This window comes from Podospora bellae-mahoneyi, assembly GCF_035222275.1.
Source record: "Podospora bellae-mahoneyi strain CBS 112042 chromosome 1 map unlocalized CBS112042p_1, whole genome shotgun sequence".
Classification (NCBI taxonomy): domain Eukaryota; kingdom Fungi; phylum Ascomycota; class Sordariomycetes; order Sordariales; family Podosporaceae; genus Podospora; species Podospora bellae-mahoneyi.
This window is the reverse complement of record NW_026946359.1, coordinates 989,487-1,016,393: the sequence shown is the minus strand read 5'-3', so window position 1 is coordinate 1,016,393 and position 26,907 is coordinate 989,487. Positions and strand designations below refer to the sequence as shown.

Below are 26,907 nucleotides of genomic sequence, written 5' to 3'. Positions count from 1 at the left end.
GGGCCCCACTGGCAAGCTCCGATCTTCCCGTCCTCTCTCTGAATATAGATTCCCGGCATCTCCTCCTTGCCTGTCAGATCAGCTCCTCTGTCTCAAACTTCCCCCTTCTCTTCAACGCCGCACTCTGCCCCACGCCTGGGCCGCACTCAGAATTGTCTCCAAGACATTGAGTCCAGCGTATAAGGTGAGATCCCTCCTGCTTGCCCCGGTGTCAGTGATTGTAACATTACTACAATCTCGAGAGAACGCCCTTCACAACCCCGCCATCTTCTTTGGATCTTTGCTTGAACCTGAGGCTGAAATAATGGAACAAGACAGATCGGAAGCCGTCGAATCACCCCTTGTTGAGGATTTTCTCGATTGCCACAAACTTGGCTCGGACTCAGAAGAAGCCGTCAACTCCAGCTCCAGCTCCAGCACTCCAAGCGGTTCTCCCAGGAGGTCTTTCAAACGCCTCCAGATCACACTCGACATGACCAGCGCCCAGTATCTCATGCCAAGTGCGCACCACCATCACGATAGCTTGCCCGGTTCTACTGCTTGCACCAGCGGCCCTGCCTCTGTTGTTTACTCGTCACCAGACCTTGACCCCTACAGCGCTGTATGTGGCAGCCAATCTCACGGTATCCACCCTAGGCTAACCACAACAAAACAGATCTCTGGAGTCTCTTCTTTCAACTACCCAGCCGCTGCAGACTCGACACTCCTCACGCCAGTTTCTGGAGCCGGCAGTCCGCCTTTGCAGCAAAGAGCCACCTCAAAGCCACCGATGAGAAATTACCATTCGCAGTCGGCCATTCCTGGACCACAAGTCCCAACACCCCCAAACTCATCCAAGATGTACTACAGCGGTTACGACGTCAACAACAGCAGCCAGGGATCCTCTCCCTTGACAGTCCATCCTGCGGCCACCGAAGGAGGGCATTTTGATATGTACATGGCTCACTCTCCCCCAATGAGCCACCACCCATCCTCTCCCAAATCTGAGGTTCCACCGCCAATCGACCCCTATCTTGGATCCTACAATGTTTCGGCCAACAACGGGGAGATAATACACCAGCCTTTCCAGGAGTACCACGCCTTCAATGTTGACGTGGGGCCGTCGGGACCGTATCTGGGACAGCCGCCACACATGCACCATCGCATGCCTTCCAACAGCGGACACGCTCCCGTCTTAGCTCAGCCAAACCCATCCCACTTTAGGCCAGACACGACCCCCAGAATTGGAGGCATTGAAGACTTACGTGATCCCTCTGTATTACTCGGTGGCTACCCGTCCCATGCGGCTCTTAGTCCCGGAAGAAGACCCCAGCAGCGCAAGAAGCCGTCACCGGCACGAAAACCAGCTCGCACACCCAAGTCAACACCTCAAATATGTTCAGAATCAGGCGCGAATGGTCAATTGGATGATGCTGATCAGGACGAGCTCACACTGCGGGACGATGCACCCGATGATGACAAGTATCTCTTCCAGCTCCGGAAAGAGTTCATCTCGGAGAAGGGGAAGGGTATGTGGGAAGAGATGAAGGCCAAGTACTCGGAGAAGCACCAAGGCAACTGGGAAAAGGCGGCTCTTCAGATGAAGGTCTCGCGTGCCGTTGCCAAGTATGGTGTCTGGCCGAAGAGAGAGGTAAGCGCAGTCTGATGTGTAATGTTTGACTCTGTCTTCCTTTGCTAACCAGTGCTTCCAGATCGAGCGACTTATGGAAGCCCACCGATATTACGAGGAAAAGAGATATCAACTTATACTTGCACGCATGAAGGAAAGCGGTGGCTGTCGCGTTTGGGACTGGAAGCCACAGCACATCGAGGCCATGCTTGTCAAGCTTGGTATGGAGGAGCCCACAGTTGATGAGAAGACTGGTACAAGACGGCGCAAGAACAAAGCAGCCCGCCGAAGGGCCACTTCGCAAAACAGCCATCACAACACACATGTCATGGGTGACTGGTCGAACGGGCTCGGTCTCCATCACCCTGCCTTCCAGGGTCATGCTCACCACGTCGCAGCGGCGGCGGCGGCACGACAGGCCTCTTACGACATGATGAGCGACGACGCCAGCACCGCCCCCCAATTTAGCTCGGAACAAGAAAACGACTATCTCGACCAAATCTTTAACAAGACCCCCAAAGTCGAAGACAGCATGAGCCCCGAATCTATGGAGCTTGCTTATGAGGACGACGCCGCATCGCAACGCTCGGCAGCCCGCGAGCCGAGTCATCACCGAAGCGAGCGTGTCGCTCGACAGGCCTGCGAACAAATGATACAGACAAGAGCCACATATGGCCAATAAACCACACTATACCTGTTTTTTTCACACAAGAATGCACATATTCTGTACTTTTATTCGTTCATCTACACGTTTCACAGATCGGCTTTACATTACACACACACCATGGGGTTCGGCAAAAGAGTGGAGAAATAACTAATGCTCGCGCGTACACAACCCTCAACATTTTCACATATTCACCTTTGTCTTGTTCTGGGCTCAAACACAAAGCCAATTCAGAGTAGCTTTCAATTTTTTGTGTGGTTCGGTAACGGTGGTGGTGGGGGGGCGTGGTGTTTCGGACGGCGTCACCAATATAGGATGGATTCACACTTGGGGGAGGCAAAGCACCGCAGATACGTATAGATACCATTGGTCGGGCAGGCTATTTGTTTTTTTTTTTTTTTTTTTTTTTTTTAGGATATATGAGAAGGCTCTCTCAGAGCTGTATCTCCCGAAACTTTTGTCGCAAATTGACAGAAATTGAACAAAAAACTTGAATATCTCTGATTCTTCTCGTATCTTGCTGTACATTTGCTTCACCTTTCGCTCCCACTCTCGTTCTGGGCAGAATCACCGAGAGCGGCTGCCTGTTTTGCGTGCGGAGTCGCGCCAATCCGAGAGGGGGCTAGGTGTCACTGTGGAGAGGGTTCGTGGTAGCATGGGATGGCTGTGCAACCACCAGTTTCTGCTACAGATTTGTCGTGCAGCATGGGCAGAGATGATGTTTTAATGCAGTCAGGCTGAACACCCGGCGCAAGACTGTTTAAGGATCTGACATGTCTTGTGGAATACCAATCAGCGACATTCTTCTGAATGAAGACATTATTTCGAGAGGCGGAGAGAGTGACAGACTGCTGATGCTTTCCCCCGCTCTCAGTTGAGAAACCCACCTCTCAATGTCCGTGTCAAACCCCGTAGGGCTGCACTCAAGAATTTCCATTTTGGGACATTACTCTTAAACTGCAGACATGCATCACCTTTTTGCCAACTTTATCATCTCCACGATACGACCGAACGAATGAGAGGAGATAGATATTCTCGCTCGAACAAGTGATGCGTATTCAGTATGATTATCCCCTTTCTCTTGCATTTTCTGTCCCTATCTCTCTCTCTTTCTCTCGCCGCTGACAAAACCCAGCAGTTGTGATCCAGTATAAGTCTCAGACTCTCTATTTAACCCACACCCCGATAACCGACGGGGGCTAAATCGCCCAAACCAGACCTTGCTAGTGGGGCAGAGCACAAGAGCCTCACATACCACGCTACCGGTTTTAAGCAAGTGTCAACGACAAGTTGCGCCCCTAAGTCCACAAACGGTCACAAACGCTACGCTACCAGTCTGGGGGGACGACCCGTCATCTATCACGTGAGCAACTCATCGTGATTCTCTGCAAGCTGGGAGCGGAACCCCACGGGAACTTTTCTAACCGTATCTCCCTCAGCAAGCCACTGTGACGTGCTTAGGCTAGACTTGCTGCTCAGCGGACGGCGGTGAGCTTTCTTTGTCGAAGAGGAAAAGATATCGTCATTCCTATTGGTTGTTGTTCTAATGTCCGATATTCGTCGGGGACAAGAAAACAACACCAAACCTTTGCCGTAAAATGCATGATGATGCTTAACAGCAAGCAAGTAAGCCCCAGCGGAACGTCAAGCAAAGGAACCCAAGGCTAGCTAAACTTGATTTGTTATAAAAAAATTTTTTTAAAAAAAAGTAGAAAAAGGGGAAAATCTTGGGGGTCGCTTTCGAACAGCGAAGCGCGAAGCATTTCCCCCCTCTGCCGTGCCAAGTGGAGAATTGATTGACAACGACAACGAAATCAGTTGCTGCAAGGTCCTAATGTCTCTGGCGCGCCGGCCCTTTAGTGGCGCGTCGTCGATGAAATGGCCTGCTTGCTTGCTGCTCTGGTTGGTTTTTTTTTTGTTTTTACACAGCCCCCTTTTCTTGGAAATTGGCAAGCAAAAAAACATCGTGTTAAACCGCGTTGCTACGGGGTGAGCAATATCCATCAGGCCGATTTGAGCCAAGCGGGCCTTCTACTCGAGGACGAGGTGAGGAAGGCTTTGATCTTTGATATCACACACTGTAACTGTATTGTGGCTTTTCCCCCCTTGTTCCTCGAGAAAGCAACCCCAAACCCCGGGCATAAAACCATACCTACCCAGGAAAACAAAAGTACTGTGCACCATCACCGGGGCGGGGGAGATTGGGGGCTGGTTCTTTGGTGGTGGTTCCTGTAACGTTGCCAAAAAAAAAAAATACGGCCTGGTATTATAGTGTATTAAAAAGCCGTATTTCAAACTGATACAACCCCCTCGCCGCCAAGCTAACGCTATCGTCACTGGCGTTACCCACCGTGGACAGCGTGTTTTAGCGCCGGGCGGGTGGGCGGATCACCGCCGAGTCGGCGGGGTCCGCCCCTCAAGCTCAACGCGGGGGGTTCCTTGGCTAGGTCACACCCCGGGATCCGGATTACGGTCCGGATTACGGACTTTCCCACACCAAGTGGGAACGAGGAGGGGGAGGGGGGAAGGGAAGGAAGCCCGGACCTCACCTTAAAGAGCTAAAACAACTCCCCCTGACATGCACTAGAAACATGAATCGGGGGAACTGTGTTGCATACAGGTTACGACACGAGATTTACGAGGTGATAGTTTCCTTGGGGAGAGCTGTCGTGCTAGGGTCAGAAAAGGGAAAGAGGCTCGTCGCTCTATTAAAAAGCATGTGAAGTGTGATTTTTGGTTTTTGTTTCCGGGAGATGGGCGGGGAATGGGACCGAAAGTTATCAGGGTTTTTGTTGTTGCTGTCGTTATCATCAATGTTGTTGCCAGCATCTTGCATCGATCTCGATGAGGCCCAGCCATTTCCTTTGGCGAAGCAGATGCAACTGTGTGTGTGAGAGAGACACACAGTCAGGCGTTTCGGTATCGCCTATTTTTTTTCTTGGGAGGAGCAAAGTTCACAGCCCCAAGGGAGTTTTGCGCCGCAGAGAAGGACCGAAGGCTAGGCGGGCGATCCTTTTGTCTGGGATCTTGCGAGGCACACGTTGGAGAGTAGAGAGGCTGTAACAACATATCACACAGTCTCTGAAGACTTTTGCCGAAAGGCGTTGAGAAAGATGCTGGTTGACAAGACCATGAAACGAAAAAAACAGGACGATGTGGATTTCATGACGGATACGGCGCCATGTGCGGCCTGCCTGCTCACCAAGTTCTCGAATCTTTCAACTCGGAAACATGGTCGGAAACAAGACAGAGATCCGAGAGCCACATGTGCATCTCTTTCTTCGGATATGGATGCTTCCTGAGCAAGGCATTGGAGATCGCGAATTGACGAATCATCCGGTATCATTGTGGTTCCGAACCCCGAAATCGGTGTCAGCTTTGACAACGATCTCGGAGGTGAAGTGATGAAGATGAAGGACATCACGTGTCGGGTCCCATGACCACCTCCGTCTGCACCCCACACCGAAGCTATGGGTGTGTGAGGTGTGTTTGTTCTTTCTGTTGGTAAAATACCGAAAAAAAACACCAACAAGTCTCAGTTCATGAGACAGCAGCCAACAAAACCCCTCCCGTCATTCCAACGGACGGGTTTGCGGGAACAAAGAAAGCTTGTTGTGAGATGTGCGTTACACAAAAAGTGCGGAAAAAGCTGGGGGATCGGACCATGTCGCAAACACAGCGAGAAAGCAGTAAGCCACCAACAGCCAAAAAGTCATCCCAACAGTGTGGAATGGAATCCGAGATGCGGGTTGCCGTTGCGGGTGGAGAGCGGGAATGCAAGAGTGCGAGCAACAAGTCCGATGTGAAACAAGCGCCGTGAGATGTGTTGGTGGGGGTTTCTGTCAGTTGTGATCTGTAACCAAAAGAACATTTGGAGTTGGTTGGACAAACTAACGCTTAGATATGAAATGAATTGAACGATACACAGTGTAGGAGATCAGTTATCGTACAGCCTGTAACGGGACAGAGATAGAGAAAAGGGAGCATGACGATTCATCATGGGAGGCAAACTCCATTGGGTTTCTACTGTCGATGAGCGGGTCAAGTATACCAGACCAGTGTGTTGATATTTCCAGTCCTTTGCATATGGACTGCATGTCGATATCATGCAAGTACGAACCTCGACAACGAACCTCACGCCTCGAATCCTACATGCCGGGAAATAAAGCTGGTGATGTTTCAAACAATCTCTTCCCGAAGGGGGGTTTATACCTCTGGGAAAGTGGAGCCTCTTTTCGCTACCTGCCCGTGGTTGATTTCAGGTTCAGTTGGGAGCCCAGTCCAAGGGAAAGAGCGGGCTGATGAACCCCGTCTGCGCTGCTGGGAAGGCGAGAACGGAGTACCTACTGTGAAGACAGGAGCCCAACTGCCGCCATGGAGCCTCGCGGACACGTGCCTCGACCCACGGCAGATACAGGCAGCGCGAGGTAAAAAGGAGAGTAAGCCTTTAAAAGTCTAACGGCGGACAGGAATTACACTTGCCGCCTCTGATCACTCTCATCTGATTCCTTCTGTCTCTTCCTGCTCCACCTCGACAGGAGATGCTTGCTCTTGTTGGCCCTTGCCGTATATTTCTTAAACATAGGTAGATAACAGCAACTGGTCAAGACTTCCGTTTCTTCGACGTAAAGCAAGTTGGAGTCAAACTTTCTTTTGCTAATGCCTGACGAGTAACTTACCGGCTACTCTTGCCAACTTGAGAGTTTGCGCACCTACCAGCGAATTCATACTTGTTTCAAACAGACAACTGCACGCAGGTGATGGGCAATTAGATGCCAGTTCTGAATAGGATACTGATTCAGTATCCGCAGTGATACCTGTCTGCATAACCCTCTCCGTTTGGGTGCACATGTATAGAGTTCAAACGCAGAGACAGTTCGAGTTTCTCACACATTGAACGCTCCTGTTCCACAACCAATAACACCCGGGCGAACCCCATCGACAATAGCTATCTCGAGGATTACATAACCACTCATGCGGTCTTGAGTGCAATGGGGCGAAGGACTCTGACCAGCCTGAGATAACGGCAACTACCGAGCACACCCCCAAAAAAAAAAAAAAAAAAACCTAAAAAAAACGAGCCCATTTCCGAAATTATTACGCACCTGAACCACTTTCTGAATTGCTGATCGTGGAGCCCGTACCGCTCCTCATCTATCTGTGCAATCACCCTCTTCCAATCGTAGGTAGGTACTCGGAGTTAACTGAGATAGCTCCTTTCGACCACCCACAAGCCACTGTGCCGCATGCCGACAATACTGAATCGAGACGAGACAGCCGGACGTCGGGTAGCTCGGGTATTTTCACACAGCTCAATCTACCAATATTAGAGCATTGACCTCAGTGAATCCTTCTCGTCTGTACAATGTGCACATGGCACAAATTACTAAGGAGAAAGCGGGACATCTCACACGGCCGCCGAACGACGGACAAACGGATTCATCCGCGAAAAGTTGAACCTGAACTGATATGCATGGGCGTGGACGGCTCGAGATCATCCGTCGGGGTAGCGTGGTGTGATAGGCCTGGACTGGACTTTGTGCTCTTCCGGATCCGCCACTCTGGTTGCTGGAACAAGCCACGCTGCTGGCTGCCTTGAACAATTCACGCAAGTCCATACCAGGTGCAGGTGATACCTCGGCGGCTTGTAGCTTGAGTTCTGCCGAGGATTGGTCACCATGTTTTCAGCAGTTGGGGGCGAGGACTGGTGAGAGCTTTGAAAGCAACGATCACTGTTCGTGACAGCGGCTTGCCTGTCGCAGGTCAGGTCCACGGGGTGGTGAGGTATCCTTACCCGTTTGCCACTTTGACAGAACAGAGTCATCCCACACATAACTTCGTCAGTTGGGGAACGTAAACACAAAGAAGGTGAAGATAACGAACTGGAGATCGGCGGCTGATGTGGTTGGGATAGGTGTGTGGGTGTGTGCATACAGCTTGGTAGAAGGCAAAGAAACGAGCTGCAGCAAAGTAACAAAAGTTGTCACAAGTCACTGAGACTTGGAATACTTGAGAGGGCTGGCGGCTGTTCTTTCCACTGGGTAAACCGTCGACCAACGGCCGCGGACTCCAAGAGGGTGCACTGTGTACAACGACGGATTAGTCCCGACTATTAGAGTAACCACCTAGATTTTCTTGTCCATAGAGACTCGATAGTAGCCCTCATTTAAGAGAGCCTTTCGATCTATCTCATATAGCTGGCTCGTTCCCAGTGTTGCGTTTGTACGACACAGCCGAACCTCGCTTCTTCATGGTGATGTGGCTGGCGGCTTGGTAGATTGACAATCTTGACATTTCGGTCAAAGTTATGTTGAAACTATAACCACGAGAGCCTTAGCAGTGTCAACTCATCCAAAGTCCCATGAGAGCTTCGATTGTGGATTTGCTCTGTGGGCGCTCGTTGTCACGCACACGGGCACCTTGATGGCCTGGTTTACGTAATCCATCTCATCAGTGAATTGCCAAGTCTCGAGAGCCAGGAAAAGCGGGTCCTTCCAGAAGGACAGCAACGCCTTCCTTGACACCACAGCAGCAATGGCTGCCGCCAAGCCTCTAACAGCTGGAAATCGCGAACCTTGAAAGCTGTCCAGGTGGCATTATTGGTGACGGCACGATCGCAACGACACGACACTTGGACAGTAACCCCATGTGGTCGCCCGGGCTTTACTTTGTATGATGCCCTTTCGGCATGGACCACGACCATCGCCATTTGCTTAGCGATGGCGGCTCCCGATCCGACGCAACCCGAATTCCCATTGACGCATCTGCCCGCGCCCAGATGCCCCCCGAGAGTACCATGACATTCACACGGCCGATTTCCCGCCCAATACAATGGATAGGGTGGAATATGCTACTATGGTGTCTTGTGGCGGTGATGCTGGCCCCTGGCCACGTCGGGGTTGCGGCCATGTCAACGGACAGGATAAAAGAGTTACGCCAGGAGACCGTTGACATGTTTTACCATGGCTTTGATAATTATATGGATATTGCCTTCCCCGAGGACGAGGTATGCATGCATATTTGCACTACCATTGATTACGTTGTAACTTTATCATAGCTAACATCTAACCACCCAAGCTCCGTCCAGTATCATGTGTCCCACTGACCCGCGATGCGAAAAACCCACGAAATGTCGAGCTCAATGACGTGCTGGGCAACTACTCACTCACACTAATAGACAGCCTCTCAACCTTGGCTATCCTGGCTTCTGCGCCACCAGATGAACGAGGCACTGGGCCGAAAGCCCTTGCAGATTTCCAGCATGGGGTAGCCGCCTTGGTCGAACAGTACGGAGATGGAAGCCCTGGACCTTCAGGAGTAGGCCAGCGTGGTCGTGGCTTCGATGTCGACAGCAAGGTCCAAGTCTTTGAGACGGTGATTCGAGGCCTTGGTGGGCTTCTCAGTGCCCATTTGTTTGCCGTGGGCGCGCTGCCGATAACCGGATACAAACCTCGCCATATCGAGACGGATGACCCCTTATATTCGCAACCAATCGTTTGGCCCAACGGGTTCAAGTACGATGGGCAAATTTTGAGATTAGCACTGGATCTGGGACAGAGGCTCTTGCCGGCCTTTTACACCAAGACGGGCATGCCGTACCCGCGTGTCAACCTCCGCCATGGCATCCCCTTTTATACCAACTCACCCATGCATGAGAATGCACCCATGAACCCACCAGAAGGCCCACTGGAGATAACGGAAACGTGTAGCGCTGGCGCGGGGTCACTGGTGCTCGAGTTTACAGTTCTGAGTCGTCTGACCGGCGACCCGCGATTCGAGCAACTTGCAAAACGTGCCTTCTGGGCTGTCTGGTACAGAAAAAGCCAGATAGGACTTATAGGGGCTGGTGTGGATGCCGAGCAAGGCCACTGGATCGGAGCTTATGCCGTCATTGGTGCGGGCGCTGACAGCTTTTTCGAGTATGCTTTGAAGTCACATATTCTACTCTCTGGACATGAGCCCCCTAACCGGACGGCTCCTGCACGCAAACACAGGGGCGGCATCGACAGTGACAACTGGTTGGATCCCAACGCTCTTTTCCCTCCCCTGAACGATGCCGAAAACTCGGCCGATTCGTTTCTGGAAGCATGGCATCTTGCACACGCAGCCATCAAGCGCCATCTTTACAATGAAAAAGACCACCCCCACTATGACAACGTTAATCTTTGGACAGGATCTTTAGTATCCAATTGGGTTGACAGCCTGGGCGCGTATTACTCGGGGCTCCTTGTCCTCGCTGGTGAGGTTGAGGAAGCCATTGAGACAAACCTCTTATACACCGCCATATGGACGAGGTATGCTGCGCTTCCTGAGCGGTACTCACTTCGTGACAAGACAGTTGAGGGTGGACTCGGCTGGTGGCCACTGCGGCCAGAGTTCATCGAGTCGACGTACCACATATATCGCGCCACCAAAGACCCCTGGTATCTGTACGTTGGTGAGATGGTGTTGCGGGATATCACGAGACGTTGCTGGACCCCTTGCGGCTGGGCAGGCCTGCAAAACGTTTTGGACGGCGAAAAGAGCGACCGCATGGAAAGCTTTTTCCTCGGAGAGACCGCCAAATACATGTACTTGCTCTTTGACGACGAACACCCGCTAAACTCTTTGGATGCCCCTTATGTTTTCACAACCGAGGGACACCCACTCATTATTCCCAAGGCTCCGCCAAAAGATGGGCCTCGCCGACGACGGTCACCTCGCAAATACTTGACTGTCTATCCTAACGAGGAGTACACAAACACATGCCCGCCACGGCCCCAAACCACGCCATTATCAGGGTCGGTCGTTGCAGCAAGAGATGACATTTACCACGCCGCGCGCTTGTTGGATCTTCACCAGCTTTCCCCGACTTCCGCCTACGCTATCGATGCAGGGCAAATGTCTGGTCAACACATGGCTCGCTCAAACTACACGCTTTATCCGTGGACACTCCCTGCAGAGCTTATGCCTGACAATGGCACCTGCGCCAAACTGTACCAGCCAGAGGAGGTGACCCTGGAATTCGCCTCGAACGCGCAGCAGGCTGTTGGAGGCAGCTCCTTCAACTTTCTACTGGGCAGTCAGAATCTGGAAAGATTAAGTGCGGATCGTATCCGTGTATCCAGCCTATCGGGACTCAAGATGTCAATGCGTCTGGAGGATAGTGGTACTGGTGAGCGTGAGTGGCGGGTCAGCAAAGTTAATGGCGTTTTGCTGGGCAAGGACGAATCCATCATCTTTGACCGGGCCATACTGGGCGAGATCCAAGATCCAAGATTCTCGCTGATCAAGGACCCCGTTCTCGCCAAACTCCAACAGTTACATCAAATCAACCTGCTTGATGATGAGCCCGCGGCTAGTGACGATGGGAGCAAAGCTGGCCAACAACCACTGTCTCAAACAGAAGACACCCATGAAGAAGAAGACCTCGAAGAGCTCGACGCAGACCTTTTACATGACCTTCTCGCCAAGGCCGAGCTTCCCCCCGTTGCCTCTCCCCGAGTCTCTGTTCCCGCTTTTGGCTCCATGGTCAAAGCACTCTTCAACCAAATTGCTGCCTCATTGGACCTCCAGCTCCCAGACGCCACCTCCATCCCAGGGCTTAGGTCGTCCACCCCCAAAAAGGCCCTGCCCTACAACCTGGTGATAAACCGAACAGCAGTCACCCCCACAGGGCTGGGCGCCGCCCCTCTACCAGCGCACATCATCCCACCCCGCGCGCCTCGCATCCCCGAGTTTGGACCCGTCCCGATAGAGCACTTCCCCTGGTCGACGATTTATGCGGCCGGCACTGCCTGTGACGCCGTCCTCCCCGACTCTGCCCCGCGAGACCACCAGGTCATCGTCATCCGCAGGGGTGGGTGCAACTTTTCGACCAAGCTGGCCAACATTCCCGCATTTTCGCCCTCGTTCAGGTCACTGCAGCTGGTGGTGGTTGTGTCGGATGATGACGGGGCCGAGTCGTCGTCGGCGGCTCATCTGAGGGAGCAAGCGGGGTTGATCAGGCCGTTGCTGGATGAGGTCCAGGTGACGCCTGCTGGGTTTGCGAGGAGGCATCCGATTCCGATGGTGATGGTTGGTGGGGGGGATGTTGGGTATGAGCAGCTTGGGGCTGCGAAGAGGATGGGGTTGGCGAGGAGGTGGTTTGTGGAGAGCTCGGGGTTCAGGGTCAGGAATGTGATTGTTGATGAGGGGGATAATGAGGAGGTTGATTAGGAGTTTAGGTGTAGGTGGGGGGTTAGGGCTAGGGAGATATGATTGATGGGTGGGAGTGGGTGGTGTGAATTTTTAAGGTATGGAGTTTTGTATATATGGATTCATTTGGTGAGTGGTAATTGTGTTTGGGTTGATGTCAGGTTAGATGATGGTGGTTAGAAGTGTTTATTTTTTGCATTTAGCGTTGGATGTATACAAGTAGTATGTTTTTTCATCCCATCTTTAGAGGCCGCTGCATGCTGCCTCTGCACTTTATGCTGGGCCGTTGCCATAGTCGACATTGGATTTATCCACTTTTTGTGCAGTCAATCAATCTAGACTGGCTGTTACATCTCGAGGGTAGGACTGAGAACCTTGATGTTTAGGTGTATGTACGAACTTGCCCTCTGATGATCGATGCATGTGATGTGATATTGATTGATTTGAGCGAGATGCAGCACACACTTACTTGATTGCAGTACGGGAAGATATATTATGGTCCCATATCTCATATGAACCTATGAAAGAGCGATTCTTATGTTATTTTTTTTTATTCATTTTTGCCCGTCGCCCACAACCGAGGCAACGTGGCGAGAGTGTAGGTAGTGGTAGTACAACAAGAGAAACAATCAGCAAGCCCCAAAGTCTACTTGATTACTTTCCCTGATAGTGATGATGTCCTTGCCCACAACCACATCACAAATCACCACTCCGGATTTTTGAACAAACCACAACGCCCATCCAGTAAAGCTCCCATGCCGTTTGCCTGAAGATCTCAGTAGGAGTAGTAGTCTATCGGCCAAGAAAAATCCACACGCGCACACACCCATCATTGACGAATAATCATCCCGTGTAAGAAAAAACAAATGTAGGGGTATTTGAACTGTTTCATGTTGAAAAATAAAAAAGCCCGGAAACCGTCGAATATGGATATGTCGGATAAGAGCCCGCCGAATTGTGTTGTTATGTGTGTGTTGTCAGTGTGTAAGCACCGATGTCGGCCGAGCTATTTTACTCATCCGTCTCGAGGAGAGTAATGGTAGGAACGCCACCGAGCTTCTCACGGCCCTTGAGGAAGGCAATCTCGAGAATGAAGAGATAGCCGACCAGCTCACCTCCGAGCTGCTTCACCAAGGTGCCAGCGGCCGCGGCAGATCCACCTGTGAGTGAAGATTGTGTTAGTCTAGGCTCGTTTCATTTGTGGCTTTTTAGGAAGCTCGGAAGAACCAAGCTTTTGAGCGGTTTCCCAACGTATGACCGCAACGGCGGCCGGTGTTTTTCGAAAGCAGGGGGCGGTGCTAAAAAATTTGGGAAACCCATTGGCGGGGAGGTTCCAGGGGTGGTGAATGGCCGCCGCAATGGCGCAATATTCCACTTAGTTCAGTTCAGAAAAAACGTACCGGTAGCAATAATGTCATCCACGACCAGGACCTTCTGGCCCGGCTTGATAGCACCCTCTTGCATCTGGAAAAAGTCGGTGCCGTACTCCTTCTCATAGGCAGCCGTCACGCAGGGGCCGGGCATCTTGCCCTTTTTGCGGACGGGCACGAAGCTCGCGTCGAGCTTCAGGGCGAGCGAAGGGCCGAAGAGGAAACCCCGCGCATCCAACCCCACAACCACATCGGGCTTCAAGCTGCCAACAAACTCAAGCACCTGGAGCTCGAGGGCGCGGAGCAGGGCGTTGTGGATGGCGGGGTCCTGGAACAAGGGGAGGATATCGATGAAGTTGATACCGGGAATGGGAAAGTCCTGGAACGACTTGAGGGCGCCCTGGAGAGTTATCTTTGTACGGGCGAGTTCGGAGGCACTGGCGGAGGCGGAGGCGGACTGTCCTCTCGAGGCATCGCTGGTGGTGATATCAGCAGAGGTGGGAACCTGATCGTTGCTGGTCGACGCCAGAGGTTGGGCAGAGTCGGCGGGGGCACTCATGGTGAAGAAGAAAAGAGGAAGAAGGGGAGGGCGGAAAGTAAGGCGAGGAAGTGCTTCTTGACTCCAAGGTCCTAGAGCCAGGCGAGGTACGTATCCTGCTGCGGCCGGAGCGTACGAAGAATGGACGGTTGTAGTAAGCTCGTGTGTGGTTGCAGGAGAAGGAGGCTTGGGCTTGGGGGTGTCAGCGTTGTAAAACCACACTCACTGGTCGACCGCAAAAAAAAAGGCGAGACAAAAAGAAAATTAGGACCACCCCAAGCGGGAAGGAGTCAAATTCCATGCCGCTGGTGGAGTCGGTGAACAGGATGAGAGACGCAGGCGCATCGCTGTGCATCACACACCATGATGAGAGGTATCCCGGTCTGTGTTAGAGGTGTCTCCTCATGGTTAGGCTGCCCTCGCGTTTCGCTCCGTGTTCTGGCTCATCCTGATGGTGTCGACTGCCTCTTTGGGATGGTTGGGACCTGGCATATTACAACCTCACTTTACCTCTCACAATGTCTTATCTCAGATGGCCGCGTCTTAAGGAAGCAGAATGTGCATAGGTGATAGCAAATGGCAAGCCTCGAAATGCTGCCCCTCGCTGGCTTGTGGTGCCTCGCTGACCCTCGGCTGAGAAAAGGTGGGGTGTGAAAGTTGGAGCTAGAGGGTACAACCCCGCCAAAAGCCATGTCTTGGCGCTCGACTAAAACCAGGGCAGCCTACAGAAAAAACTTCGCTGCTTCCATCCATGCTGCAAGGGAAACCAGCTGCAGCACAGCTTGTGCGCACAGCACCCGTCAACTCAACTTTCTCTCCCCCCCCAGATGTCTCATCCGATTCCTGGTGCTGGGGATGCCTGCGTCACGGCTGCCTGTGTTCTCTGGCCGTCAACAGGCGGTCGGTCTGCATTCTGCACTTCCAGGTTGCCAGCTCGACAGGCCCGGATATTATGGCGTTTTGACCCATCACATTTCCTTGTGAGCTCTGAGGTGGCTTATCGCTCTGTGGAGAGTTCCCCGGATTACTCTCGGGCGTGGCTCGATATATCAAACATCCGCTGCTCGGAGCTTATCGGATGAGGGAAAACTCATCTTGCCACCGCTCGGAAAGAAGGGCCAACTCAGCAAGCAGTATCACAAGCAAGAGAGGCGCGGACGACCTCCATCTCACCCGGATGTCAATATCCCTCCCCCTGTCGAGCCTCCATGAGCGATATACATCAAACTCCATGCCGGTTCTAAAAGCGTGTACACAACTTCCCGGGATTCAGAGTAACGTCGGTCAACGCACCATGGTGCCGCTGAACTTGGCACACACTCTGGTCGAGGCGGGGTCCCTCTCAGCCTCTCCCCTCCGGCATCTCCCAATCATGCCACAAAAGCACCTTATCGGCCTACCCATTCTCTCCTTTACCCCCACGGGTCTCACCACACACACCTGTAAACAGCTACCCGTTAGTATACGGAACTAGGCAGACAGCCAGTGGTTGTTGTGTGTTCTGAGACGTAATGAAATGGCATTGGAGTTTTGGGGACGGCCACTCGTTCTACCTTTAGTCGTCAACCAGTTGAGCCAGCAAATAGCTCTAGATGCCACCATGACACCTGAACGGATAGCTTTCCGTTTGGCTGGTGTCCTAGGCCGACAACATTTGGCATACGCCCAGAGGCAGGTCCCGATCTGCCCGGGAGACTGACGTCCACTCCATAACCCGCGTGGGGTACCCTCCCACGGTTTTCTCACCACCATCTCCGTGCCAAACGTGCCAAAGGGACCGCTGGTTGTGTCCCGTAAGCCGTATAAACCGAGAAGGTGGGAAAACTTGGCTATCTAATTGGACTCCATGTTCTTGTTGTCCCTTCCCCACGGAATAATATTCCTTCGCCAATCAATTGCGGCAGAGGCTTCGTCAATTGGAAGATACCCCAAAAAGCATTACTAGAACGCAACATGTTGACCGCCATCTCATACTTGCTCATTCTTGACCAAGATTGTGGCTCGGCCAGCCCAAGTCAGTAAAGCCGGATGCCCCTCCACCACACCAGCTTCTGTCTTTCTGGATCGGTCGATCAAGATGTCATCGAGGGTCCTCGGCCCCATTACGGCATCGAAGAGGTGAGGTTGATGCCCTCCGGAGCTTTCCGGCCAGACCGGTCTTTTTCTCGGCGGAGGTTGACATTTGAAAGGCAGACATATGCTCATGATGCCGAGACGGCCATGACATACAGCGGGTGTATACGCATCATCTAGATCGTGCCGACATGGATTACATACATTCGCCGTGCCTCGCACACCTTGTTCATTGTCCAATCGTTCTAGAAGCCACATGGGTGCTCACAGGCATTGAGCGCTCGGCTATCCCTCGTATCAGACTATGGCCCGTCCGGCGTCTGCACCTCTTCATATTCGGGTCTTATACCTCCACCGGCCCCTCAATTAACAGCCCATTCACACCCAGTTGCGGCTGTTCCCCCCGAGGATTTGCTCGATATTCACGCCAGAGCAAAATCCATTTCTCATTCGTGCGCCACCGACCTGTTTTATTCGTATGAATCACCAACGGCCCAGAGTGCTTGCATCCGCGGCCGAGGCGGTGGTGGCATCCCACTCGGTTTCCCACCAGAGCACGAGCGGTTCAATGTCCTCATCATTATCGATTGGTTATCGATGGCCCGGTTCAAATGCTTATCTTCCGGTTCCAATCTACGACCAAGCCATTTCTAGGTAGTGCTCGCCATGACGACCATCCAATCCATATAGCTTTGGTGTCTGTATTCCCCCCAGACGGCCCAAAACGATTCGAGATCTGCTGCATTAGCCTAGCGTGCTTGCTGCAGCTTCATCTTGGCGGCCATCGCAGCATTTGAGCAAGTAGCTTTCCGTCCCAATGCACATGCCGAGATCTCCCTAGCTATCCATCCAACATCTCACACAAGAGAAGCTCTATCTGGCTTTCTATGACTCAATTTTCCGGCGCCTCACCGCCTCTCATCCAGTTGGCCTTTTGCGAATTCAGCCGTCATCTTGTCTCATTTCGAACCCTCTTTTCTTTTTTTGGAAACTTGACAACCGTCTCTAGGCAAAGGAAGGCAAAAGCCGTGCCGATATCGCCATTTGTTTATCAGATCTCACGATGAGGGGCCGACTGCTTACATTACATCAGACCTGCTTGATATCAAGGAGCAGAGAAGCGCTGGCGTGTCTCCGCAAAATTGACTGATCATAGAAGCAGGTGTGTTTGCTCAAATCAAGCATCCATAGTGGTTGGCAGGAAGGCTGCAACCAAGTCGTGATACGAAGAAAGGTGATTGATATTGGACAAGGCAACACACAAACGCACACGCACCTCGTCGGCAACCCTCGGCCTTGCGTTATGAGCCAGTAGTTTGCCGGCCGTGGGATGGAAAACAAATACTACCACCCCACCCCTTTCCCCTTCACATCACTCATGAAAAGAGGGTGTCGAGCCCATCTATTTTTCCTGCCCTGCCTATCGGTTTCTATCTGCTTCAGCGTCGTAGCGAGGCCTGAGTGTGGGATGGGCCACATATGCACTAGGCCACATCGGACAACATGGCAATCTGGAGAATATCGCACTTTTGGATGCATGCAGCCGGATCGCGTCCGCTCATTCACCTACCACTCTGTCTGCCTGGGTGTGTGCGTGTGTGTGTCCCTGATGTGGTCGTCCCCGGAAAGTTTGGGATGAGGCTTGCAGATTCTGGCCTTGCCGTCCGCCAGTTAAGCTCCTCATGGCCTGCCGTCTCCTGCCGCCTCAATATCTCGAGTGGTATAGTGTCATATCACGCTTGCATGTGTGATAGGGTGTTCAACTTTGGAATACGAACGAGGCCATCAATCAACCTTAACCCTTTCTGTGTGCTTCACGAAAGACGAGAGGACCCTTTGCGTTGAGCTCTTGCCCGGATGTCAGATGGGGTTTATGGTTGCAGATTGCTCGATTTTGTCATGATGCGCAACAGAAATACCTCTTCTGTTGAGCGCCCCTACCAATAGGCCCGGTCTCCCTTGGAAACATGATGCTTATCTATGATGGGTGTGGAAGCAGCATAACATCAGCAAATAGGGGTCAAAAAGGGGCAAGACCTTCATACCCTAACCCCTAGCCTGTCGCCTGGAAGCCCCTTTTCCTTGATCCAACGATGTCCCTGCGGGGATTTATCAAGTGAAGCACGCATGGTAAGTCGACGGTCAATACACGTTTATACTGACGTGTATCAATAGTTATGTTGTAAACCAACTTGTCACCAGGACCATCAATAAAACTTCAACACAACGTTCAATTCACCAAAGCAGCGAAATACAACCAAAAAAAAAAAAAAAAACTGCGAGAAAATCACCCACATAAATTACCGCATTTCATCCCCCCTATCAAACCCCCAATCACCACGCCAATTCCTTCTCACTCGCCAACCCCCACTTCACAAGTTCCTTCAACCCAGCCCCCATGGCCTCCAAATCCCTCCTCGTCAACCGCCGGCACCCCCCACCGCACCGACAAACAAACCCATACATGGCATACAAGCAAGCCGAAGACCCAGCCCCATAGTCAATAAACAGCTCCGTCGCCGCCTTGATATCCCTCCTCGCCGTCATAACCATCACCTTTCTCTGATGATCATACTTATAATTCACATTCGCCGCACCCTGACAAGCATGGTTGAACCTCGAGGCAATCCCAAAGAAACCTATCCCACCTCCCAGATCAAAGCTACACAGACACACATCATGTCAGCCACCAACTCGCCCTCAACTAGGTAACTTAAGATCCAGTATATAAACTCACCAATTCCGATCCTTCACCCTGCTCACCCACCCCACCTCACCTCCCCCATCCAAGCTCCTATAAATTCCCTTCCCCTCCTGCCGCATCGCCAACACATCATCCTCCACCCTCCCATGCGTGGTCAACAGCAGCGGCCTCTCCAGCAAGATAACCCTACCCATCGCAATATCCACCGTAGCAAACGCCCCTAACCCCCCAAGCCCCGACTTACGTATCTCAAAATATTTCTTGAATCGAAAATCCCTGTTTGCGTTCCCCGGACCGGGCCACCACTCCTCCGAGTGGGGGGGAGGGTGGAAAACCCTGTCAGAGGGGTCATCGGAAGGCAACAAGCTGTCTGGCTCGTCGAGGAGGAAGCGCTTCCCGAACGGGGTGGCGTATTCTTGGCTTGCGAGGAACTGCTCGGCGTGGGAGAAGTAGTGGTAGATGGGGATGTTGTTTAGCGTGCCGATTTTCACAGTCCGCGGCTCAGATTTGGAGACCGGGACCGGGTGCGGGAGGATGTGGTAGTTGTTTTGCCCGGGTTTTGTCTCGGTGGTGGTGGGTTCGTCGGTGGTTGGATGACTGGGACAGGCAAGGGTTGTTGTGGTGGTGAGGTTTTGGTCAGAGCTGACCGAGTCGTTGCCCCCCGGGTCGGAGAACAGGTTCTGAGCTGATCGGTCGGAAACGTCGCCTGACTGGATGGCCAGGGCATCTTTGTACTCTGAGGGGGTTAGCTGGGAAAGGATGAATTGCATCTCGGCCATGGCTTTCGCCAAAGCGTCGGCGGTGAGAACGGTGGTCTTGATCTTGATGGGCTCCATTATAGCGCGAAGTGAAATAACAACGGAGGGATGAGAGGTGAGAAAAGACGTCAAGATCGGTGTATAGATACCGTTTGTAGATGAGAAATGTGTTGAGTGATACTTTATAACATGCAAACTGCTAACAGAGAACCAGATTATGAATAGGTGAAAAGGGTTTTATGTGAAGATGCGATGCTGTAAAATGATGACTGAGATGATGGTATTATGGTGACGGCTGCGACAACAGTGATCGTCTGACTGATGATCAGTGGAGTTAGTCTGTAGAGATGTTTGATGTGGAAAGGGCGCCGTCTTGGTGCGTGAGATGACTATCTGTGAGCCAGTCTGTGTGCTTATGGATGATGAAAAGATGTCAGATGATTGTGTCTCGAGGGAGGAACGGGAATGCTCAGGATTGAGACTGATGAAAGTCGTGGACTGGATTTTGGGGTAGGCGGTGTGCCGTGATCGAGAAATTGCGTTCGACAAACGTGTTGGTGCTGAATATATGGTATGATGATTTCTCGACTTAATGAAGCTCGTACTCTGAAGCACTTGGAGACACAATATGGAGAATAAAATAGAGGCGATGTGGGGATGGAAAAGCTGACGGACCGGAAGGTTTTGAAGAATGGAAGAAGCAAGTGTTGAAGGAGAGAGGTGGGGGAGTATTATAAGCTTGAAAAACCTCGGCACTGTTGGGCTGGCGGTGCTGGTAAGTAACCAACCAATTTCCCGAGTGAAGCCAGAACAAAGAATTTCTAAATACCAACTGCATGGGAAGTTGCGGTCACGGTGTGCGGTCCTGTCACAACTGGAAGCACCAAATTGGCCAGGCATCTTCATGATTAGATCAGTCTTCTCATTGTTGTAACCAGATTAAACTCTGTTTGGCGGCCTTGTCGTAGAAAGGGGCTGGTTGACGATGTCAACAGCCGAGACGACACATGGGAGGTTGGATCCAGTCTGGGGACAGTGGAAGTGACTGAAGGTGTTACAAAGACATGCAAATTTCTGAGGCACTCAAATAGAGCGCTTGTGGGGAAGGCTAGGGGCTGATTGGATGATGGCATTATTGGTGGCTCTCAGGCAGTGTGTTCACAGGAGAGAGCAACTATTTCATATCATACCATACCACCTGGTCAATGTGCTCTATGAAGAGGATGATAGAAATCAGCCAAAGAGATGCCAGGCCGGCATGGAGTGGCTGCCAGGTGTGTAATTGAATATAATATACCTACGTCATCTGAAGCCGATATCTCCTCTGGCAAGGAAGGAACGATGCTCAGAACCGCCCTTTTCACTGCCAGGCAGAAACTGGACAGGACAGCCCGCCGCCTAAGTAACGAGAGAAAGTTTCCCGAGTCGCTGACTGCAAAACTGACTGCCATCTCGAGTTCAACAACTGCGTACCGATGGCGCCTCCTTCGCAAGATCACAACCTGAACACTTTTCAGCCACATCCAGGAAACAGTCTAGAAGTCAAGACAATGCAGAGAGACAGGAACATCCGGGAAGCGGCTCCTTCCGAAAACGTCCCCCCCTATGAGGCTGTTCCTGTTTATCAGAATTCCATTCCTTTGGAGTCTCGCTCTCCTCACCCTTTCTATCATGTCGACCTTGAGAGCAACAACCACCCAGTCGAGACCAATAATAACCCGACTGCCACCCGCCGCACCTTGACTGTCCGTGTTTTTGCCCCGCGCACAGAGACCGTTGAGGAAGAAGAAGAGAGAAAAATGCGAGCTATGGGTCTCATGCTTGCATTCCTCACGATTTTGGGAATAACTCTGGCGGTGGCCACCATAGTTGGCATGTAAGTCTTCAATTACCATCGGTTCTTGTGGGTGCACGATATTTAACAGTTTCTAGCTACATACTCCAGGGCTGATCAAACCCATATCACATAAGCGGCGTTACAGCATGAAAGCTCACTGGCGCGTGTGCCAACAAGGAGTACACTGACACACAACAACATCTCAGGTTCAGACCATCTTTCGGCATTGGGAAGATGTAGATGGCAATCGAACAATGTATATTACACAATGGAAGGCATGTGTGGGAGCTGACGAAGTATATAACAGAAGATGATGGGGCTGCTGGCCGCGTGTTCAGAGTGTTGATGTTCCCTCGGTGTGGTTGTGAAACTTGTCACGCAAGGACGGCCTATACGAGCTCCAAAACTCCCGTGATACGACCATCGGTTGACGTCCCGACTTTCCAAATATGCAGGAACAAATGTGATTTCCCGTGGTTACATGTTCTTGCCACAGGTCCCGGCTTGCCATACCTGCCATGTGAGTACGTTGTGGTACGGTGACACAGAAAGAATGGACTGGACCGACAAAAACACACAGGTGATCTCCGGCCATGCGTTGTCTCGGATCGAGATTCACGTCAGCACGATGCCTTAGACAGTGTCATACTGCCTCCGCATTTCGAAAATCTCCCCCCTACACCACAGAAACCCATGTCTCGTCATACTTCTTCAGCATTATTTCCACGATCCCCAGATATTTGTCATGACAGGTGACTCGGAAATGATGCGTCAGGAACCAACATGTTGGTTATACAGGGAGCATTTGGGTGATGTGTCAAGGACACGGTGCACATGAACTCCTCGACATCGGATGCTGGGAGCCGCCTGTCCAGTCTTCGTGAACCTCAGAGAGTATGATTTGTTTTGGATACTAACTTTCTTCCAGGCCTCAAGATGTTCCCACGTGCAACAACTTCTCATCGGAAGAGTGAAAACAACGCACTTTGGCCACATTACGCGGATAGTTTGGCTAAAAAAAGAGAGCTGAAGGTCTTTCATCATGCAGACAATACTTGGAGTGGCTGGATAGGTAGGCAGATATATTATTTGCGGAAGGCTGACCAAATTCGTAACCTTTGACGTCAGGCCAAAGTACTTAGTTGAAACACTCACTTTGAACTCTTTACAAGAAGGTCCCATGTCTTGATCAACCCAAGTAGGACCTCTCGGGCTGCTTGTAAAAACCGACGCCTTGCTGCTCTTCTTAAAGCCTTCAAAATGCATCTATTACTTCTTATAGTTTACATCATTGCAAGCAGGGACATCGGCACCCTGGCTGCTCCAGCACCCATTCTCAACGGAGCCTCATCTCAAGATGTCAACGAGAAGAATGGCGAGAACAACATTTTCCCCCGAAAGATCTACCACCGAGCAGATGATCCGCAGAACCAGACGAGCGTGCTCATAAACCCTCCTCTAGGTACAGGTCCACTCAACTCGACAATCGCCAATGCCACATCGGTGGTATCTCTCAATATCACACTATCCGCGGTGACTGCCTTGACGACCACTCCAGTTACTCTTACCTTGGCCAGTCCTTCCTCAGGCCCTTCACAAGGTCCCATCATCGTTACTTCGGAGTCTCCCCTGGTCTCACAAGGTCCACCAGTGATCACATCAGTATCCCCTTCAGCCACGGTGATAGCCGCATCAACAACAGTACGAGTCGGCACCCCTATTGCTCTCTCGCCTGCCGCCTCTGTCTCAGGCTCCACACCCTCCCCCATAATCCTCACCTTATCTCCACCTCCCCCAACACCCATACTCGTCACAATCACGCCGATCCCAGTAAACACAGTGACGGTCATCCTCTCTCCCATCTCAAACCCTAGCCTCAACCCAACTCTAGCCATTCCACCGCCTGGAAGTACCATCACCGTCACAGCCCCTGTTTCGCTCTCGCCTACAGCAGCCGGCAGCACGATCACCGTTACTCTCCCTACTGTCATTGCCTCACCTTCCGGCGCGCCAGCTAGTACGATAACCATAAGTCTTCCCACTGTTATCGCCTCAACCCCGGCACCACCACCAGTCAGCACGATAACCGTCACCGTCCCTTTCCCCGCACCGCCCATCTCATTCATCTCCACGAAAACCATCACTGTCACCGGTTCACCCCCTTCTCCCGCACCCGGAGACACAACGATCATTGTCACCGGTCCACCCCCTTCTCCCACAATCGGAGACACAACAATCACTATCTCCGCCATCCCCATCAGCATACCCACCACCCCCTCGCCCCTACCTCCTCCTCCTCCAACCCCGGTCATTCCACCAGCAGCAGGAGAGGAAGGAGGCCGTACTGTCACTCTTGTTGAGACGGTGCCCGTAACATCATTCTCCAATGGAATGCCTGTCAGCACAATCTGGCAGGAGTCGACGTCCTTGGTGGTGATTCCCCAGGTAGCCCCAGACACAGCTGTTCCCGCACCTCCTCCTCCATCCCCGGTTGCCAGCGATGTTAACACGGCGATGACCACGCCAGCGCCGGTTGTCCCAGGAGGGGTGCTTACAGTGACTGTTACCGCCCCCCCGCCACCGTCGGTTGTCCCAGGAGGGGTGCTCACAGTGACTGTTACCGCCCCCCCGCCACCTTCGGTCGTCCCAGGAGGAGTGGTGGCAGATGCTTGGACTACAGTCGTTTTTAGTGCGGATAATACCGAAGGGGTGAGTATAATTTGGCTTTCTTTACACAGTAACCGGAAATCTGACCGAGACAACAGGTCCCCATCCTGACGACCGTGGCATTGGCAGCAGCTTCTCCACCTTAGGACCACATGCCAGAGAAGAGAGAGAAACCACACAAAAACATATCACCAAACGAAAATAGGGTCAAAGGGAGAAAGGGGAGATGGACAAAGAGTGGGTTAGGGTTAGGGTCAGGGTCGGAATAGGAGGGGTCATCTGAACAGAATGTTTACTTTCTTTTCGTCCGGCAACACAAAGGATTCGTTGTGTTGAGCTAGTCACTACGCAATAGCAACTGTCAACTCTGATGCCTGGAAATGCACCGCTTGTATCACCGTTGCATCTCCATCGCCCAAACAGGTCTCAAGAGTCTCGACAAGGGAGCCTCCCAAATGAACTGAAGCGAAGGGTTTTTATTTGTTCTGGACTAATTCGAATCGGAAAGCAATTGTGACAGAAAGACGTAGCCATAAAGGGAACCAGGAAATGCACACCAGCCCGGAGCCGGAGATCAAACGGCGGAAAAGATCACAGGATGCCATCAAAATGTGCAGGACGAGACCAAGATCCGGAGTGTATCAACTCTCAAAATCAGCCCGGCTCTTGCTTATCAACTGCAGAAAAGAAAACCTATCAAAAAAAACCTAGGAGTCACGGTCAAAATCGAAGAATTGCTGACGATGCCTTCCAAGATACCGATGCGGCAAGAGCTCTCCATCCAGCCAAGCCCCGGCGGGGATGCGAAACCGAAGCCGAAGTCCCACTGTCCTTCGGACCAACACGGGTTTTCCGGCCCCGCAAGCATGGAATGTCAGATGTGAAAGCAAGGCACAGCCCATTTATTGACATCACTTCAAGCCTGGTATATCCTGTCGATCTGCCCTCCGCTCAACGACACACTACAACCTACCGGTTCTACATTCCGACGACGACCGGATGTTGACGAGTGAGGTTGCTGCGCCGCGAGGGGGTTGAGGTGACCCCGCGTTGTGACGTTGTTGAAGAAAAGCCGAGCCTACCTTAGGTAGCCTGAAATATATGGGGCAGGGGGCGGTGATTGAAGGAGATATCTGGCGAGAAGCCTGGTAGGTAACTGTGATCTGGATGGTGTGCCCCGCGGCTGCGTTGATGAGGCTTTTGCATCTATCCCAATCAGGGGATGTATCTTGAGAGAATGATCTCGCTCGGGACAGGAGGTTTCGCTCAACGGCGGATGTTGTTGTCGGAGGTTTGGGAAAGGGTTTACTGGAGGCAGGCCATGGAGCGAAACTTGCTGGCCGCCATGTCATTGCAGTAAGGCATCTTTCTTGTACGGCTTTCTCAAGCGCAGCCGCCGTGCAGCCGCAACATCGAGACTTGACTTAGGGTGCAAAAGATCGGAGCTACTGACACTAGTCCCCGGTCCCCCCGCTACACAGCCCCGAGCAGTGAATTTTGAACCGGCGCCGGTAAACCACACAAAAAGTCGCCGTGGACATGCCGAGAGACGGGCCGCATTCGTCGCGGCCATGGCAGTGAGAGTGGTGAGCGCATGGGTATGGCAGGCCTCCCTCTCCACCGTCCCCTTTCCATTTCAGTAACAACAGGCAGAACATCACATTTATCCCAGATCTCTCAAATCACCCATGTAACAAACCGAGGTCCACCGACGCCGAGTGGTACAAGGTTGCAGACACAAGTCCGTTCTCTTACAAATCACGGGACGTTCGATCTCAACAACATCAACAGTAGATATGCACCCTCTCACGCTAGAGGACCCGACAGACTGGTTCAGCGCTTGCAAACTGCATGTTGTTCGTCGATAGCTGGCTCTGCCACCTCGACCCTTTTCAGAAGTTTGAATTTTACTCGTCGATGCCACTTCCAAGGCCCCCTGCCACCGGTCCCATCCATGATCAAAGCATACAAGGAGAGACATTTTGGATCGCCAAGACCAAGGATGGTTCCCAAGGTTGGAGGAGCAGTCGGTCAGCGCTGCATGATGCTGTCCCCAACTCCCACGCCGCACAGCTGAGGAGAAATGACACGATACCTCGGTCCTCCGTTTGAAACGGCGCCAGAGCCTCAACAGCCAGCCCTACGAGTATGCCCCCAAGAAAGTCGTGGTACCAACTGCATAAACAAGTATGCAGCCATCACGGTGTCATCCGATTAAGCTCGGCACCGGCAAATATCAGTGGCAACCGTTCATTTTGCCAAAGAGCTGCGCCGCCCTCTCGCCGCGAATTCTACCCATCATGTCGCCCACCGGTCCGTATCATCTCATCTTTGTCTTGGTGATTTGTGGCAGAACTAAATCGAGTCGACGGCTCTGGGGCGAGCGTATCCTCTTTCGCTGATATGAGAGGTCAAGATGGATAGGATCACCGGGGCTCGGCAACGGGGACATGACGCTGTGCCACGCCACATATGGGAAGGAAGAAAACCGCCCGTACGGCAAGCGCGATG

General features: G+C 52.1%; 8 protein-coding genes across 8 annotated transcripts; 4 read left to right on the top strand and 4 right to left on the bottom strand.

Annotated features, from left to right (window-relative positions):
* Nucleotides 1-472: 472 nt before the first annotated feature.
* Nucleotides 473-2,775, top strand: QC761_103420 (uncharacterized protein; the record flags this gene model as incomplete). The annotated part of the gene is made up of 3 exons (XM_062873588.1): nt 473-601; nt 656-1,630; nt 1,692-2,775. The coding sequence occupies 3 exons, from the start codon at nt 473-475 to the stop codon at nt 2,289-2,291; spliced, it is 1,704 nt and encodes a 567-aa protein (XP_062736643.1). The 3' UTR covers nt 2,292-2,775.
* Nucleotides 2,776-7,350: 4,575 nt separating this feature from the next.
* Nucleotides 7,351-8,205, bottom strand: QC761_103417 (uncharacterized protein; the record flags this gene model as incomplete). The annotated part of the gene is made up of 2 exons (XM_062873587.1): nt 7,351-7,932; nt 8,157-8,205. The coding sequence occupies 2 exons, from the start codon at nt 8,203-8,205 to the stop codon at nt 7,586-7,588; spliced, it is 396 nt and encodes a 131-aa protein (XP_062736642.1). The 3' UTR covers nt 7,351-7,585.
* Nucleotides 8,206-8,482: 277 nt separating this feature from the next.
* On the top strand, nt 8,483-12,848 carry QC761_103410 (uncharacterized protein). Its single transcript, XM_062873586.1, has 2 exons — nt 8,483-9,279; nt 9,351-12,848. Exons 1-2 carry the CDS (start codon nt 8,962-8,964, stop codon nt 12,468-12,470), a joined length of 3,438 nt encoding a protein of 1,145 aa, XP_062736641.1. The 5' UTR covers nt 8,483-8,961; the 3' UTR covers nt 12,471-12,848.
* An 82-nt stretch (nt 12,849-12,930) lies between these two features.
* Nucleotides 12,931-14,378, bottom strand: APT1 (adenine phosphoribosyltransferase; the record flags this gene model as incomplete). Its single annotated transcript, XM_062873585.1, has 2 exons — nt 12,931-13,609; nt 13,850-14,378. 2 exons carry the CDS (start codon nt 14,376-14,378, stop codon nt 13,461-13,463), a joined length of 678 nt encoding a protein of 225 aa, XP_062736640.1. The 3' UTR covers nt 12,931-13,460.
* Nucleotides 14,379-14,449: 71 nt separating this feature from the next.
* QC761_0003260 (uncharacterized protein) lies at nt 14,450-15,049 on the bottom strand (the record flags this gene model as incomplete). The annotated part of the gene is made up of 2 exons (XM_062871784.1): nt 14,450-14,516; nt 14,868-15,049. The coding sequence occupies 2 exons, from the start codon at nt 15,047-15,049 to the stop codon at nt 14,450-14,452; spliced, it is 249 nt and encodes an 82-aa protein (XP_062736639.1).
* A 3,032-nt stretch (nt 15,050-18,081) lies between these two features.
* Nucleotides 18,082-21,043, bottom strand: QC761_103390 (uncharacterized protein). The gene is made up of 3 exons (XM_062873584.1): nt 20,722-21,043; nt 19,168-20,655; nt 18,082-19,092 (listed from the first exon to the last, which is right to left on the bottom strand). Exons 2-3 carry the CDS (start codon nt 19,968-19,970, stop codon nt 18,765-18,767), a joined length of 1,131 nt encoding a protein of 376 aa, XP_062736638.1. The 5' UTR covers nt 19,971-20,655; nt 20,722-21,043; the 3' UTR covers nt 18,082-18,764.
* A 47-nt stretch (nt 21,044-21,090) lies between these two features.
* On the top strand, nt 21,091-21,969 carry QC761_103385 (uncharacterized protein; the record flags this gene model as incomplete). The annotated part of the gene is made up of 2 exons (XM_062873583.1): nt 21,091-21,768; nt 21,942-21,969. Exons 1-2 carry the CDS (start codon nt 21,368-21,370, stop codon nt 21,967-21,969), a joined length of 429 nt encoding a protein of 142 aa, XP_062736637.1. The 5' UTR covers nt 21,091-21,367.
* A 1,020-nt stretch (nt 21,970-22,989) lies between these two features.
* QC761_103380 (uncharacterized protein) lies at nt 22,990-24,787 on the top strand (the record flags this gene model as incomplete). Its single annotated transcript, XM_062873582.1, has 2 exons — nt 22,990-24,438; nt 24,495-24,787. The coding sequence occupies 2 exons, from the start codon at nt 22,990-22,992 to the stop codon at nt 24,540-24,542; spliced, it is 1,497 nt and encodes a 498-aa protein (XP_062736636.1). The 3' UTR covers nt 24,543-24,787.
* Between the last annotated feature and the right edge of the window lie 2,120 nt (nt 24,788-26,907).